This window comes from Paroedura picta, chromosome 11 (genome assembly GCF_049243985.1).
Source record: "Paroedura picta isolate Pp20150507F chromosome 11, Ppicta_v3.0, whole genome shotgun sequence".
NCBI lineage: Eukaryota > Metazoa > Chordata > Lepidosauria > Squamata > Gekkonidae > Paroedura > Paroedura picta.
In genome coordinates this window covers 65848650-65865583 of record NC_135379.1, presented here as the reverse complement: position 1 = coordinate 65865583, position 16934 = coordinate 65848650, and the positions used below count along the sequence as shown (strand labels likewise).

General features: G+C 44.9%; 1 protein-coding gene across 4 annotated transcripts in view; it reads right to left on the bottom strand.

The window, feature by feature from the left end:
- AHRR (aryl hydrocarbon receptor repressor) overlaps positions 1-16934 on the bottom strand; it is a 78786-nt gene that overhangs the window by 18104 nt on the left and 43748 nt on the right. For 3 of the 4 annotated variants that reach the window (XM_077304629.1, XM_077304628.1, XM_077304631.1), the window contains exons 5-7: positions 3986-4075; positions 2635-2764; positions 1604-1737 (exon numbers count right to left, since the gene is read on the bottom strand). In XM_077304629.1, coding sequence (XP_077160744.1) covers positions 1604-1737; positions 2635-2764; positions 3986-4075 — 354 coding nt within the window. The remainder of the gene's footprint in view (positions 1-1603; positions 1738-2634; positions 2765-3985; positions 4076-16934) is intronic. The other variant, XM_077304630.1, reaches the window with a different exon arrangement.

Sequence of the window (16934 nt, the reverse complement as noted above, 5' to 3'; positions counted from 1 at the left end):
TTTATTAAATACATTTACATAAATTCAGGAGGGTAGCCATGTTGGTCTAAAGCAATGGAACAAAGTTTGAGTCCAGAGGCATTTTTAAGACCAATGCCGTTTGATTCTGAGTATAAGTTTTTGTGTGCCCTGAATTAAATTTTTTGGTCTTGAAGTACCACTGAACTCATACTTTGTCCTAAAAGCCCTGGACCAGAGTGGGAGCCCAACAAGACAGGGCACTCCTCTGGTCCCCATGGCTGCCAACTGCCAGGAGGGGCTTGAAGTTCTAGACTTATAATTGATCTCCAGGTACAGAGATTAGTTCTCCTGCCAAAAAGAGCAGCTTTACAGGGTAGACTCTGCGGTGACACATCCCTGCTGAACTCCTTCCCCACCTCAAATCTACAGAAACTTCCCAACCCTGCCTCTGGAGTGCCTGTGTCAGATGTTTCACATGGAACAATTTTCTATGGATACAATGATAAACGTCATCAAATATTATTAACATCCAGCAATTATTTTACTCTGTGTGTAAATCAAGTGAAAGAAACCCCCTGTCGGTAAGTCACACAAATAAGTGGTGCAGACTTCTTACTTAGAAGTGTCGAAAATTGTTTCCTGCGAAACTAGAATTGCCATCCTCCAGGTGTCACCTCGAGATCTCCCGCTATGACACTGGTTCTCCAGATGACCAAGATCAGTTTGCCTTAAGAAAATGGATGCTTCGCAGGGTCCATCCCCAGAATCTCCAGGCATTTCCTCACCTGGGGCTGGCAACCTTATCTGAACCAGTGCTGAAAAAATATTCCTTTAATAAGCCCAAATCACACTTTATGGGAAGGTCATGTTCCCATTTGTGCAAGGATGCTTGCTCTAGTGAACAGTGAAAAAAGTATTTTGGTTTCTGGGGACAGAACTATATATTAGGCTTTCTCTCAACTGGTCTCCAAGACACACAGGTAGGGTTAACAACTTGGGCAACTGGCAGGAGATTGGGGGAGAGGACTCTCCAAGAGGAAAAGAAAGGCCAGGCCACATTGCTGATGATATCAAAGGAAGTTACATTATCATACCAGCAACTTCTGGGTGGAACTCAGTTATTTGGACAAAACTCTATGGTATAAGTGGCCTCAGCTGTAGACCTTTCTGCCCAAATAGTAAAGCATTACCCTGAAGTCGATGTGATGATGTCACTTCCTGTGGCCTGCGCTACCTTCTTTCTAGAGTAAGTCCCCTACTTCAAGCTGATAGGTGGCTGGGGGCAAGGCCACACCTCTGACTACCCTACAGACATGGAACGACAGCAAGCAGACATAAGAAGGACTGAACATGCACTCCTGCTGATTCATTCTTCTTTGCAAATGTCCTGTGAATATTTGCAATAATGTTTCATCTTAAATATAGATATTGTACAACAACATTCTATTAATTATTATACTGCTGCTTCCACCGAAGGTTAGGAAAACAGGTTTAGGAAACAGATTAGGAAAATGAAGAAATATTTCAAAACAAATTATTGAAATCCAATAAGCTCTCTATCTCATGAAGGACCACCCTGTTTCCACGTTTCACACAGACTGTTGCTTTGAAATACACCACCCACAGAACACGGTTTACTTACAAGGAAGCCAGAAGTAGTATCCAAAAGGCAGCGGATTCGGCAAGTAAAACAACGAGTTAAAAAGGGCAAAAACTCTGTTGGTATTGTGTCATTCTCCTGTGCTTTAAACATCTTATTAAGGATGAATTCTTCCCCTAAGAACAACATAAAGCAAATCTCAGATTATAGAATAAACCTATTTTTTAAAATTCTAGTAGGCATTGCAAAAGGGGAATGGTAAGCAGATCTGGATCACCTGTGGGCAGGAAGGGGGTGGGGTGGAAGGCAGGATATGGGCGGGAGGGGGGGATAAGGGGAGATAGCAGGGATGCCAGTCCCCAGGTGGGACCTGGGGATTCCCCCAGTTTCACAGTTCACAGAGGTAAGTTCCCCTGGAGAAAATTTCCCATCCCAGTGCTTGGGTCACCTACTTGATGACCCAAGCTAGATTTATCTCATCATTTCTTGGAGGCAAAGCAAGGTCAGGCCTTCTCAGTATTTGAGTCGGAACCCAACAAGTTCATTGCCATGACACAGAGGTAGACCATGGCAAATCACCTTTGTTTGCCTTTTGCCTCGAAACCCTTACCCAGGTCACCATAAGTTGGTTGCAGCATGGTGGCATTTTCAACCCCTACCAGCTTGACATTTCACCTGTCTTGTCAGTTCCCCCCTTCCCCAACCGTCTATCACTTCCAGCTGTTTCTCTCCTAGGGCTGCCAGCTTTGGGTTGGAAAATACCTGGACACCTTGGGGGTGGAGGCAGGATTGGAGGTGGGGAGGGAATGTAGTGGAGAATAATGCTATTGAGGCCACCCTCCAAAGCAGCCAATTTGTTCAGGGGAACTGATCTCTTGAGTCTGGAGATGAGCTGTAAAACTGGGAGATCCTCCGGTCCCACCTGGCTGGAATTGGCATCCTTACCATCAGGTCAGGGCTAGTCGTAATAAGCTGGGAGTAGTGTAAACAAAATAAAGAATCCCTCCTTTTGTCCCCTCCCTTCCCCTCCACCCTAATTTCTTGTGAGTCCAAAGAATATTACTCCAACTCACCTGCCTCCCTCTGTGCATTTTGTCCAGGCAGCAGTTGTGGTGGGTTCATGGCCCAGTGGAGTTGTCTACAGAAATCTTGCCGGTCATCCACGTGAATATAATCGTATATATTTTGATGCATAACATCAGTCTGAAACAGTGACAACATATTTATAAGGCACTACATTCCCCCCTCCCCAACAGAAATACTGGGCTTCTTCGAAGGCCAATAAATGTAAAGGTAAAGGTATCCCCTGTGCAAGCATCGAGTCATGTCTGACCCTTGGGGTGACGCCCTCCAGCGTTTTCATGGCAGACTCAATACGGGGTGGTTTGCCAGGGCCTTCCCCAGTCATGACCGTTTTACCCCCCAGCAAGCAAGCTGGGTCCTCATTTTACCGACCGAGCCGGCTGCTGGGATCGAACTCCTAGCCTTACGGTCAGAGGTTCAGACAGCATGCTGGCTGCTTTACCACCCTGCGCTACAAGAGGCTTTTCGAAGGTCAATGTGAAGAAAAGCAAAGTATGAATATATTAACAAACAAACCCTGCTGAGAGCTGGCTGAGGGGGGGGGGGGAGCGGAAGCCATCCTTGCACACTGTACCTTTTTATTACATCTGAGAATGTGCTAATTCACAAACCCAGCATGGGAGATGCTAATTAAATACTTTCTTAAAACTGTATAATTCAAGTGTCAAATGGACTTGAACAAAAGATATTGAAAATGAAGGAAAATGACTATGTGGCAAGATTTTAAAAGAACACTGAAAATAATCTGAAGTAGCCGACCAAAGCTGGAAGGTTTAGTTTTACAACACTGGAGGCTGATGTATGTTTCCCTGGGCTCAGCAAACACAATGGGAATTACTGCTGATGGCACCACCACGACTACCTCAGCTCACTTGAGGCAGCGCTTTGGAGAATTGAGAGGGGGTGGGGGAAATGGTTGTCCAATTCTGCATGAACATCTTACGCCTCCCTGCCCTGCTGTTGTCCCTCCATCCAGAGGCACTGGTTGGTGTATGTCAGACAAGATGCTGGACTATATAGACCTTCACTGGTCTGATCCAGCAGGGCTCTTCTGATCTCCTCACCCCTGGCTCCAGAGTGGGAGGGTGGATGCCTGCCACATAGTGGGTTCAGTGACACTGTTCCACCCCTAGCAGCGCCACTGCAGAGACAGAATAATATTAGTGGCCGAGCCATCGGCTGAGATGACAAGACCAAGTGGGCTACTTAAAAAGCCCATAAGGCAGAATATAAACCTAAAGAAAATACGTTTCAGAGCAGCAAACAGGGGAGGAAATGGCAGCAGGACAAAGGATCTGCAAGGCAACATGCAACTGTCCAGGAGTTTTCCTCCATATTCACCTGATGAAATCCTAGATAATCCACAATGGTTGGGGATGCATAGAACACCTTCCCGTCAGCGCTTACCACCAGCGCAAAGCCAGCGAGTGTCTGGGGAAGAGGGAAAAGCATGGATGAAACAAAGCCCCGTTCGGCTTTCACTCCACCTCCCCCCTCCCCGCTCTTTTTCTAAAACTGACAAAGAGCACACCACAACTTAACCAGGGCATAAAATAAAGCAGGATTTCCTGGGTGGATTATGAAAATGGTAATGAACTTCATGCTGATGCTGAAAAGAGAGACGCTGTCTTGGACGCTGTATGCATAATGTGTTTTTATTTTTTCTCTGGTTACAGATCAGTTCAGCAGGGTACCTCTTTCCCTCTTTTGGAAAAACCTATGTTTTTTAAAGCAATACTAAAACCAACAAGTGTTCAGCACCTCTGAAACGATAGCTGACTTGCCTGGGCAAGTTATGCTACAATAAACAAGAGGATCCATGCTCTGTTTAAAGCATGGGGTCCCAACCCTTTTTGAGCCTGTGGGGGCCTTTGGACTTCTGACAAGGGGTGGTGGACACAGCCACAACATGCCCCCAGACAAAATCCAGGTGCAGAGAAGAAGAGGAGTGGTTTTAAATATATACTGCAAATGAGGAGTAATAAAACCCACACAGTGGAAGCAACTGGTGCTGAGTCATCATTATTTAAATATACACAGTGAATCAGATCTCCAGTGGATCATTAGAGATCATTAGATGTCATTCTGACATTGCTTGGCGGGCACCAGGCAAAATGCTGGCAGGCACCATGGTGCCCATGGGTGCCATGTTGGGGACCCTGGAGTCACCACCGGGCTAGCTTTCGAGACTCAAGGCATCCCTGTGTTCATTAAGTTTTGAAGATTGTGGACAGCATTCAGGCTCAACTCACACGTTACAAAAACCACGTGGCTATCATGAGGACTTTCCATCAGACTTGGAAGATCTGATTTAGACTAGGACCATAGTCTGCAGGGAGACTGGTCTGAGGACATGTGCCATTTTCACCACCTGAAACGGCCCTGGAGCTCTTCTGCCAGGTTTAGGGTTGAGGTCACCGCAGCAAGATCTGGTGTGCCCCCCTCCCCCCCCCCGGTGCCTAGCGGCATCATGCTTTGTGTCATCTGTGCTCCCGCTTCCCACTTCCTCTTTCAGATGTTATTGGGGGGGTCAGGAGGTTGAATTTACCACCGTGCTCATGGGATCTTATAGGGGTTTTATTGTGGACAAATTGTACCCTGCCACGAACTAGTTCCAGGGGTGGCAGGTAATAAATAACAACAACAATAACCTGGAAATTTGAGGACAGGGCCCCGGGAAGGGGCATTTAGGGATGGGAGGGACCTCAGTTGGGTGCAAAGCCAGGCAGTCGACCTTCCAAAGAATAAATTTTTTTCGTAGAAGTGGCATAAAGGTTTTAGATAAATCAGTAATACATCAATAAGCAATTCATGCTTATTGGAGATGGGTCATAATTCCAGGGGTCCTCCAGCCCCAACTCAGAGTTTGGCAGGCTTACAGAAACCCCTTTCTCACACGTATTTTTGTTCCGATTCAAATCAGCACCACTCACGCTCTGATATCGCATCTGGCAGCCACAAGGACTTCATAGCATGTGAGTCAGTCCTGCAGGAGTCCTGTGAATGGCATTTCCTGCCATTCCTCCCTCTCTAGAAATTGGGTGTGAGGGAGTCCTGATTGCAAGGGCAGGTTAAGACATCTGTGATATTTTCCAAGTTTAAAGAGCTACTTTCTGGTCCACGAGAGCAAACATAGAGGCACTGATGTGACTAATCAAAGGCCTGCTAGAAACCAGAAGATGCCAGAGGGATTCTTTGCTGACCAGCATGTTGTTTCATCTTGATTCTATTTCCTGAGTTATCACTGCAGATAAAGCTTTGCCTTGAGCTTCTTAAATGGCTTTTCCATGTTCTCATTTTCCACATGTGTAAATTCCTGTTGCTTCTGGTGGTGTGCGTGTGTGGGGGGGGGTTGTGTGGGTGTGTGCATGTGTGTATGTCCTGATCTGCTTGTGTTTTGCTCCTCTAGTGGTAGATTTGATATTACACTTGCTTATGTCTAGCATATCTCCATGCAGATTTAAGTGACAGGTTTATATGCTGGAAACAAAGCAATGTAATATCAAATAGACCACTAGGGGGAATAAAACACATATAGAAAAGGTGCACGAAGCTGCCAAAACACCCAAACAAGGAAAATAAGAATGCAGGAAAGTTCGAAGACAACTTGAGAAACCTATTTCTGTTGACTGGAGGACCTCCGGAAACCAGCGGTACTGGAGGTTCTGCCACTGGAAACTGGGGGGAAGGGCTTTTTTGGCTGCTGCCCACCCCTATAGAATATTCTCCCTCAGAGACTAAGAATGGCTGCTCCCTTAATGGTCCAAGAAGGGTCTGCCTCTTCTAGAGGGCCTTTAGATCAATGTGTAATGGTGCTGTAGGGGGTGAGGGGTGGAAACTGATTTTTGGCACAGTTGAAAATTATTTTTTACAAGTGATTTTATTGCATTTTAATAATTACGCTGTAAACCACCTCGGGGGCTTTTAGAGTTGGAAACCAGTCTATAAACAACACTAAATAAATGAACAAACTTTTATGAGAAATATTTTAGATGGGCGTTTCCCAGTTCTGTCCTTTGGATTGTCTTTTTGGCTGCAGAAGCAGGCATCGTCTATTAACTTTGTCCATATTCATTCCTTCTCCACCCTGGCCGATGTCTGCACGTACCACCCTGATCAGGTAACTTGTAATGAAGTTACATTCGCTCAGCGTTTCCCCTTGCAGTTTCTGCATCAGCTACTCCCTTCTCTCTGTGGCATCCCTCATAATCTGAGGGACCGCCTCTCAGAATATGTCCCCCAGAGAGCTCTTCCATCAAGCAATTCCAACCAGCTGAGGATCCCTTTTAAGCTCCTTTGGACTGCGGATGTGGCAAAGTGCTGTTAGGCTGCATCTAAGTTATGGTGACCCTGCATGGGGTTTTCAAGGCAAGAGACATCGAGAGGGGATTTGGCCCTGCCCAACTCTACGTGGCAACCCTGGACTTCCTTGGATGGCCTACTAATGTGAGCCAACCCTGCGCTTAGCTTCCGAGATCTGACATGTCTGGGCTAGCTTGGCTATCCCTGTCAGGGCAGCTGCCATTTGCTTATACTGCTTTCCAAATTGCCAGACTCTGTATAGTAAAAAAACAAGGAAGGAAAAACTGCCCAGCTTTCTTGCTTAGATCTTCAGTGCTTCTTGGTGCTCGCCAAAGTTGCTGACCTCCAGACTAGACATCTCTTGGAATTATAACTGGTCTCACACGAGCATGTGAACTTGCCATTGACTGAATCAGGCCTTTGCTCCATCCAAGTCAGTTTTGTCTACTCAGACTGCCAGTGGCTCTCCAGGGACTTTCCCACCCCCTAACGCCTGGTCCTTTTAGCTGGAGGCTCTGGGGGTTGAACCTAGGACCTTTTGTACGTCAAGCATGGTGGGTCCCACAGTTACCAACAGAAGATCCCTTAGCATTGGTTAAATTAGGACCCTCGCTCCCAACAAGGGAGAGCTCTTGGCCTCCAGTTGGACAGAGGGAGAGGGTGGGGGTTAGAACTTTGTATTGCCATCTTTTAATGTTCAATGTTCAATATTTTAGGGGGTTATATTGGTTTTTATTGTTTTATGGTGAACTGTTGTGAGTTTGAATGGAGAGCAGGGGTTTATAAATACAAAAATAAATAAATAAAAATAAAATAAAAATAAAGCAGATGCTCTACGATGTAGCCACAACCCCTCCCCTAATAACAATTATAAGCAAAGCCATAATAACAATAATAATCTCTATGAGGTAGCAGACGATAGAGCATATTTCTCTAGAGAAAATTGGAAGGTGGACTTTATAAATAATATAAAATAAATAAATCTGCGCTGGGGCCGCCTTGGGCTTCGATGATCACCAAAGCGGCTGAACTGCACCAAAGCGCTCACCCCTACTGCAGCTCTTGCACCTGCCAATCTGGCATTAACTTTTTGAGCAATACAACACGATAGGCTCTTCGCTCTCTAAAAGCAACATGTTTAGTAAAACAGTCCAGTTGGCTTCCAAAACATTTCTAAGATCAAGTGCTGTTTTCTTCCCAAAGTTTATAATATAGATGAGTGTTCCAAATAAAAATGATGCTACACTTTAATCCATGAAAATAAGTGACATCACGTGTTAAATGCATGTGGATTCAATAAGAGGCAACATTTCTATTCTATGATAGCACTTCAAACCCATGAATCAGTTACGTATTGTGAACATTTGTTTGTGGGAAAAACAGAGGGGTTCGTTCAAAAAAACCAAACATCTATGGTACACAAGAAATGAAAACATTTTTCTTCCTCCCACATACTCTGCTTAAAAATGTACTCCATGTTCTTTGTCAAACATTGAGATCCAATTATAGAGTCACGAAACACTACACCTGCCACTTAACAATTAGCCCATTACAGTTCACAGCAAGTTCAATTTTATTGGAGGGAGGGGGCTGGATTAAAGTTCTCTCTTTCTTCCACCAAAAGAGCTTAGAAACATTACTAAAGAATGGAGACAAATATCGTTACGAAGGCATAGCTTCCCTTGGCAAGATTCCTTATAATTTCCATTCTATTCTTTCAGCACTTTAACTGAAAATGTGCCAAGGAACACTTCAAAGGGGGTTGGGTGAAGGTCATATTTAGTGAAAATAAAATAAAAGATAATACGTCCGTGCCGCATTTACTTCTCTTTGCACTATTCTTTACAATGAAGAAACCGAATGCCCTGGACTGCAGTCTCCAGAGACCAAGTGACTATGGCTCCCAACATACAAGAAGAGTCCAATCCCCCCGCCACGCTGGGCGTTCACGTATTTTCAAGTCACGCAACTTGGTCTTTATTTTTATTTTATTTTCTTGAATTTCTACTACGTTTTGAAAGTCTGAACTTTCCATTTATCTGGAACCACTTCATTTATGAGTACATTGCTCTTTTTCTGCACATTAGGGTAGGGCTCTTTTCCAAATAATTGGCTATATTTGGCACTTGGGAATGGAACACATTTCGCCTATAGTTCTTCCACGAGGAGGTGCACTTGTAAACAGGATGTGAGGAAAAACAGACTGGCTGCGGCACTCCATTTCTAGGACTCTGACAGCCATTTGCATAAAGAAGAGAAAACCGACTCCTGTCTGCTAAGCCCCACACGTCACTGGTGCTGTTATTGTTGCTAACTCCAGGGCTAATTCTAACGTTTATATTTCTATCAGTGTTCTGTCCAAAAAATGTACAATTAAACAAGCAGTGTGCACATTCAACTATGCCTAATTTCAGTGTTTAGTCTTCGTTGGAATCACCCTGCCCAAATTTAGAGCACACACGAGAGTTGTCAGACTGGGGACACGTGAGGGTGTTACATCCTGTGCGCCACTATGTCACTTCCAGGGCATACCCAGAAGTGATGTCGGATAGCTCTAGGACTTGTTGGAAACTATGGTTTTCCCCAGAAGTGATGTAGGAGCAAACCTGACAGCATTCACTTTGGAAGTTACACATACATCTTCCCTCAGAAAGGAAGATGGGGGAAATGGGACACCCACCCACACATGTCAGGAACTTAGAGAAGTCACCCCTGAAGAAAGTCACTCGAACAACAACATCCTTGAGATATCAGGTGCAGAGAAATCCAAAAGAAGTATTTATTCAAAGGTTTTCAAGCAGGAGAGTAACAGCAGGAGAAAGCTCACAGAACAAACTCTTTGACTGAGACAAAGGACAGCAAATACATCAGAGGGTCTGATACCTGGTGATGCAGGGGCAGGGATAGCTGGGCACTTTAGGCAGGAACCTGACAGAGATTCTCATGAGAAGAGCCAGAAGTGCCCTTTGCTCTGAGAGGTGAGAAACATGAGCGGATGTTGAGGCTTCACAGAGGGATGCAAGTACAAAAGGCGATAAGCAGCCCCAGCATTAGATTGCTTTGGAATGCAGAGGGAGTGAGGGAGAAAGCAGGGAATGTATTGCCTCTGAGTAAGGCACAGACCAGCAGTCCAGGAGTCCCCGGGAGCTCTCCACACTCCACAAACTTGGGTCAGGAACTGGGATTCATGACTACACACCCAAATACATCCAGTTTCTTTGGCAGGTACCTCTGGCAGCAGGCTTCTTCTTTAACCTTCCTCAAGCAGACACCTATTACAGCAACGGAAAGATCTTTGTCTACTCTAAAATCCTGGTGCTTCCTTTCTGGACTAGAAATCTTTCAGAGATCATTACAGATAAAATCTTGGGGGTGGGGGGTACACTTTACTCAATGCCAGCCTATGGTATCTAAATGCACCTAACCTCTGGCATTTTTTGTCTTAGTCTTGGGAGTCTGTAAATTGACTGAATGGAGGAGAGAGACGGGCCTCGACTTTTCCCCCCTAATGGAAATGGTTTAGCTTCTCCTTCAGAGAGGGGCTCGGGATCATTCCCAGAACTCATGCTTTGTCTACAGAAGGAATCAGGTCCAACACCCCTTCCTCCCTCGCAAGAACCACTGACTCATGATGGAAATCCAAGTGAATACAGGAGATTCGTGCCCAGTCAGCCACAGGCAGAGTTGTGAGCTCCAACTTCGGGAATGCCTGGAGAATTTGGGAGAAGAGCCCGAGGAGGCGGGATTTAAGGAGGAAAAGGATGTCAATGGGATATAATGAGTCCACCTCCCAAAGCAACTATTTTCTCCAGGTGAACAAATTTCTGTCACCTGGAGATCCGTTGTAATAGCAGTTACCACCTGGTGGTTGGCTACAAGACAGGGAACATCCCTCAGTGCAAAACAAATGCTTCAGTGACCGGAAGATATTGGCAGAGGAAGATATTGGCAGTGCCATTCTGAGCAGAGGTCCACACTTCTAAGTCAAGTCAAAAAGGTTAGTGAGTCAAAGGATGGCACAGTATTTTACAAAAACAACTGCAAGTTTATTTCTCGTTTAACACTGGGGGGGAAGGTAAAGGTTATGCCTATTCTTAATTATGTATCCCCTCCCCCCTTTAGTTAAATTTCAGATTTTAAAATATTATCAGTGTTTTAAAAATAAAATGGGTAACCATGTTGGTCTGAAGCAATAGTGTAGACCAACAAAGTGTAACCCTGTCTTTACCTATTTAACTATGTGTAAGGCTAGAGGAAGCCTGTTTTGAAGCATCTGAAGAAGTGTCCATGCACACAAAAACGTATACCTAAAATTGAACTTTGTTGGTCTAAAAGGTGCTGCTGGACTCATACTCTGTTTTAAAATATTCTGTTGCTAAGAACTGGCATTGATTTCTGGACACTGGAAAGTCAGACATGAAAGCCATCGTGTATTCTTGTTTTCATAATTTCAAGAGACCCTGACCAGACAGCCCAGATTGGTCCAATCTCATCAGATTTTTGGAACTAAGCAGTATTGGTCCTGGTAAGTATTTGGACGCAGGACCCACGAGGCAGTCTACACAGAGGCAGGCAATGGGATAGCACCTCTTTTTCTCTCTTGCCTTGAAAACCCTATGGGGCTGCTATACCTTGGCTTCTTGACAAACCCCAATTTCAATAGCATGTTTATAGCCTTTTTGCCTGTGGAAAGAGGTTTTCTTTGATGCAGAGAAGCATCAGGATGGTGGTGGAAGGAGGGAAGAGTGGAAACGGTTTCAATTTTGTCTTGTCTGCAGCCCATCAACATATTTGACCTAGATCAATGGGCTCCCCTCCACACAGATTTGCCAAACCCTTTAGGATAGTAGCTGCATCAATTAGTGCAAAATGCTGCAGACAGATTTCTGCCTGGCATCATCTCAGAGATCATATTGTTCCAGTCTTACGATAGTACACAGGTGGCTTACTCACTTCTTATTCAAGCACTGGTTATTACCTTTAAGGCCTGACATTGCTTCGTATCAAGTACTGAAAGGATTATCTGTTCCTATCCAAGGCCTGAAGCTATTTAGTTTTTTAAGTTTTATATACTTAACAGAAGTTCTTCTCAGAAATAACAAAGGGTAACTTTAGGAACTGCAAGAATTTTGATCATATTACCATAAAGTTTTTGGTGATTCCTAGAGTTACCATTTGTAACTTCTGGGGTAGCTCTAGGGGCCATTCCACACCAGGATCTATGTGGCAAATTGGTTGCGGGATGAAAAAACGCCATCGTTGTTATGCATACCTGGGTTTGTAGTGGAATCCAGTTGCGTTTCTATCGTTTCCCACAGGTTTCCGGTCTCGGCAAAAATCGCTAGCCAGGAAGCGATATTGCCGAGCTCGTCCCGCCTCTGGCCGTCAAGCAGCCAATGGGCGGCTGTTATCATGATCCCAAAAAGCCCCTTTCCCTTTAAGGAAGTTAAAAAAAAAACACACACGTTGCAACGAATCTGCGTTGATTCGTTGCAACAGAGAGACCCATCTAGATAGCAGGTGGTGTTTGAACTGCCATTTCATCGTTGCCACGCTCCCCCCGAGTGAACCCCCACCCCCTCGGCACGGGCGCGATTTTCGGCCGAAAATACAGTAAAAAATAGAGGGAAAATAAACCAGCAAACAGGGCTGTGTGTTGTTTCGTGCTTGCTGACTTAAAACAGCTCTGCAGCCAGGGAAGCCTCGCTGGGTAAACGAAGGCTCGCCGGTGCGTTGATCTCCGCTCGCTTGGAGAGAAAAAAATGGTGATCGCTTCACCGGAAGATCAGAGGAGAGAGCTAGGGGGAGGGACTTTGCAGAAACCACAACAATGGTAACGCACAGAACTTTCCTGCTAGTATTGCTGATTGGTTGCAAGAGTGTAGCACATTTCGGAGGGTGAATCCACTTTTTGGGATTTCCCTAAAAGCGCTACAACGAAGTGCTTTTTGCGGATCGGTTTCAGGAGTGTTGCAGATTGTCAATGACGTTGTGCATAACGGCAAAACTGTAGCGATTTCAATTTGTAACCATTGTGCTATTTTGGACGAGTGCGGAATGGCCCTAGGAATTTCTGGAAAATCTAGGATTCCCAATGACCTTTGTCACTTCTGGTAAGAACTTCTGGTTAGTATATGAGGCTCCTGAGGCACTCCCCCCTCACCCTCTCCTACCAGCTGCCAGGCACTGCCTGGTAACCATATTCAGACCAGCCTGTTAATTCCGATCTTCATCTGAATTTCTGTTCTATTTCTCTTCAACGATCAGAAATGAGATAAGAAATAAAGAAATATCCTTTTCAATTGTGGCACAACAATTAAAAATCATATTTATTATTAATTAATTAATGAATTATGCCATCACTCTATCAGACGGGTACTGAATTTATCAAGCTTTTGGAGTTAAATAGATATTTATTTTGTCATACATACTGCTGAGTTAGTGCTCTTCATTCTGCTGACATGAAATTATTATTGAACTAGGGGCAAAGCCAGTTGTATCCAAAAATAAAACAGGCGCTAGAGCTTGGCAGTGGGAAGAGGAAGGGGAGGAGTTGTCCAGTCTGTAAGGGCATGGGGTTGTCATGTGTGTTGTGTGGGAGGTTGTGGTGGCATGGTGACAAATGAGGAGATATGGGTGTCAACAACCTGTGGTGTGGAATGTTCGCTGAGTGTGGGAGAGGACTGACCTTTGGGAATTGTGGCATAGTGGTTACAGATGAGCTTTCCAGAGCCATGTCCTCAGACATGTGAAGGGAAAATCAGACTGGAGACTCTTCTTAGGGGAAGATTACATGGCAACCAATTCCCCCCAGTTCTGCGTCATTTCCCTTCTTGTGTGAATATGTGCCCACATGCTTCTTTCATGGTTGCTCCTTAGAAGAACGGATTTTTGTACCCTATTGCTTACTACCCAAAAGAGTCTCAAAGCGGTTTACAAACACCTTTTCCATTCGTCTCCCCACAATAGTCAACCTGTGAGGTATGTGGGGCTGTGAGAGGTCTGAGAGACAGGGTTGTTGTGCAGATGAAACAGGAGACAAAATAACCAGTTACATCTGCAGAATAACGCTGTACGGTGGCCTCAAATCTGCAGAGTTGCAAAGAAGACAGACACATGGCTTGGCTGTGTCTAACCTCCGGCGAGAGAAGTATTTTAAGTGAGAAGGGGCTTTTCTGTGGCCTCCCTGTCAGCCAACTGTTCGGCCGAAGGGGAAAGTTTCTCAGACTCCCTTGTGTTGCTCTCTAAAGGAAAACGCCTCCCTCCCCTCAGTCAGGGCCTGTCAGAGGCTCCTTCGCAGCAGGCCTGAAGGGAGGGAGGGGAGGGAGAGCACTCTGCAGCCTCCTGCCAGCTCTGTCAGGGTTCTGAGCCAATTCACAGTTGGACTTGACAGTTAGGACAGCCTTGGGGCGAAAAGGGCCTGTCCAAGCCTCTGTTCTCATCCCCCTTGGCAGCCCTTCTGACCTCCTCTCCCTTTGGTGGTCAGGAGCAGACTGGCAGCCATTTCTCCAGACTGCCCCTGGCTGGATGGAATTTGGGTCTGTCCTGGTGAGGGGCCAATCGGAAGGCGCTTCGCGCCTTCCGATTGGCCCTTCCGCTTGTCAGTCCAGGGCCATGGGACCAATTGTTGCACCTCCCCATCACAGACTGAGCCCACCCCAACACCCCTTACTGTTTTATTAAGAGGGAAAAGATTTGTGTGTGTGTGTACATGAACGCATGATACTTGTCTGTGATCATGGGTGAATGGAGATCAGTGTAAAATCAAATGGTTTTTTAAATGTACACTGATGCTATTTTAATCGTATATGATGTCTTGAGAGTTGTAAGCACATTCTAGAGCAGCCTTTCTCAACCTGGGATTGGAGTAAAAGCTCCATGCAGATTCAGCCAAGGATAATCAAGAAACCACAGAGTTTCATGAAACCCTGGTTGAGAAAGCTGCTCTGGAGTCTAAAGAGCAATAGACAAACATTTTCAAATCATTCAATCTTTCACAAGATGTGAGTAAGCATCTAACGAGAGCAATAACAATCTAGTAATTATGTAGCATTTAACAATGTTCACTTCACATCCACTGAATCAGCAATGGAGACCTAGATTTCCTGACTCATTTGTTGCTGTTAGGTGCTGTTAGGGAGCATATGCAGATTTTGCTCAGGGTCTGTTCACTAGGACTTGCAAGGAGTATTTGTTGTTGTTAGGTGCGAAGTCGTGTCCGACCCATCGTGACCCCATGGACAATGATCCTCCAGGCCTTCCTGTCCTCTACTATTCCCCAGAGTCCATTTAAGTTTGCACCGACTGTTTCAGTGACTCCATCCATCCACCTCTTTCTCTGTCGTCCCCTTCTTCTTTTGCCCTCGATCACCCCCAGCATGAGGCTCTTCTCCAGGGAGTCCTTCCTTCTCATGAGGTGGCCAAAGTATTTGAGTTTCATCTTCAGGATCTGGCCTTCTAAAGAGCAGTCAGGGCTGATCTCCTCTAGGACTGACCGGTTTGTTCACCTTGCAGTCCAAGGGACTCGCAAGAGTCTTCTCCAGCACCAGAGTTCAAAAGCCTCAATACTTTGACGCTCGGCCTTCCTTATGGTCCAACTTTCACAGCCATACATTGCAACTGGGAAGACCATAGCCTTGACTAGACACTCTTTCGTTGGCAGAGTGATGTCTCTGCTTTTTAGGATACTGTCTAGATTTGCCATAGCTTTCCTCCCCAGGAGCAAGCCTCTTTTAATTTCTTTGCTGCAGTCCCCGTCTGCAGTGATCTTGGAGCCCAGGAAAATAAAATCTGTCACTACCTCCATTTCTTCCCCCTTTTCCTCCATTTCTTCCTACTGACTCATTACCAATGCTAATTTCTCCATGCCTAATATCCAGTTTGGTGTAATAGTGGTGTAGTGGTTAGGAGTGTGGACTTTTAATCTGGCAAGCCAGGTTCAATTCTGCACTCCCCAACATGCAGCCAGCTGGGTGAGCTTGGGTTCGCCACAGCTCTGATAAAGCTGTTCTGACTGAGCAGTGATATCAGGGCTCTCTCAGCCTCACCCACCTCACAGGGTGTCTGTTGTGGGTAGAAAAAAAGGGAAGGTGACTGTAAGCTGCTATGAGACTCCTTCAGGTAGAGAAAGCAGCATATAAGAACCAACTCTTCTTCTTCCTCTTCTTCATCCCTCCTCGGATCACACCTAACCCAATAATGCTTGCTATTGTCATTCAATATCTAAAACCATTCTATTATCCAATTATAAGGATAGATTGTTGCTTACAAAACAGTCTCTGTATTTGAAACCATCTACTCTGCGTTGCTATTATTATTTTACTTATTATATTAATATTATTTTATTTATTAACCGCCACTCCCAAGAAGCTTATGGCGGTTTACAAAAGTCCAACTTATTTTTGAATAAAAATAATAATTTATTAATATTTTAAAAAGAAAAATATCCAGTTTTAAAAGGACACTTTTTCTCCCTTTGAAGTACTAGTAGGTCAGCAGAGAAATTAGCTTTTCATAATGAAATGGTGTAGAGCTTGAATCAGCTGTCCATTCCATGCCCCAAGACATACTGAAGTTCCAATTTGCATTTTATGGTACCAAGACACATAATCTTCGGAAGTTCATGACCAAGATGACCCAGGAGGACTTCCTGGTTTCAGTTTTCGTACTCAGTCACTATACTACATAATCTACAGAGGGTAATTAGTCATGGAAGTAATAACTGATGAAAAACAGATCTTCCCATGCTTAATGGGACAAGAAGTTCAACCCCTCTGTGATATAAATCATTTGCTGTCAGTGAATGCCCCAGATATATGTAAGACATCTGTATTCAACAAATTTTTAAATCCCCACTTGCCTCTTTACCTACGGTCTACTCAGAAGTAAGTCTCATTTGGTTCAAAGGGGCTTACAGCTAGGGAAATAGGACTGCAGCCCACAAACTGACTCTGGACAATTAAGGGCAATCACTTTATCAAAACTGTTA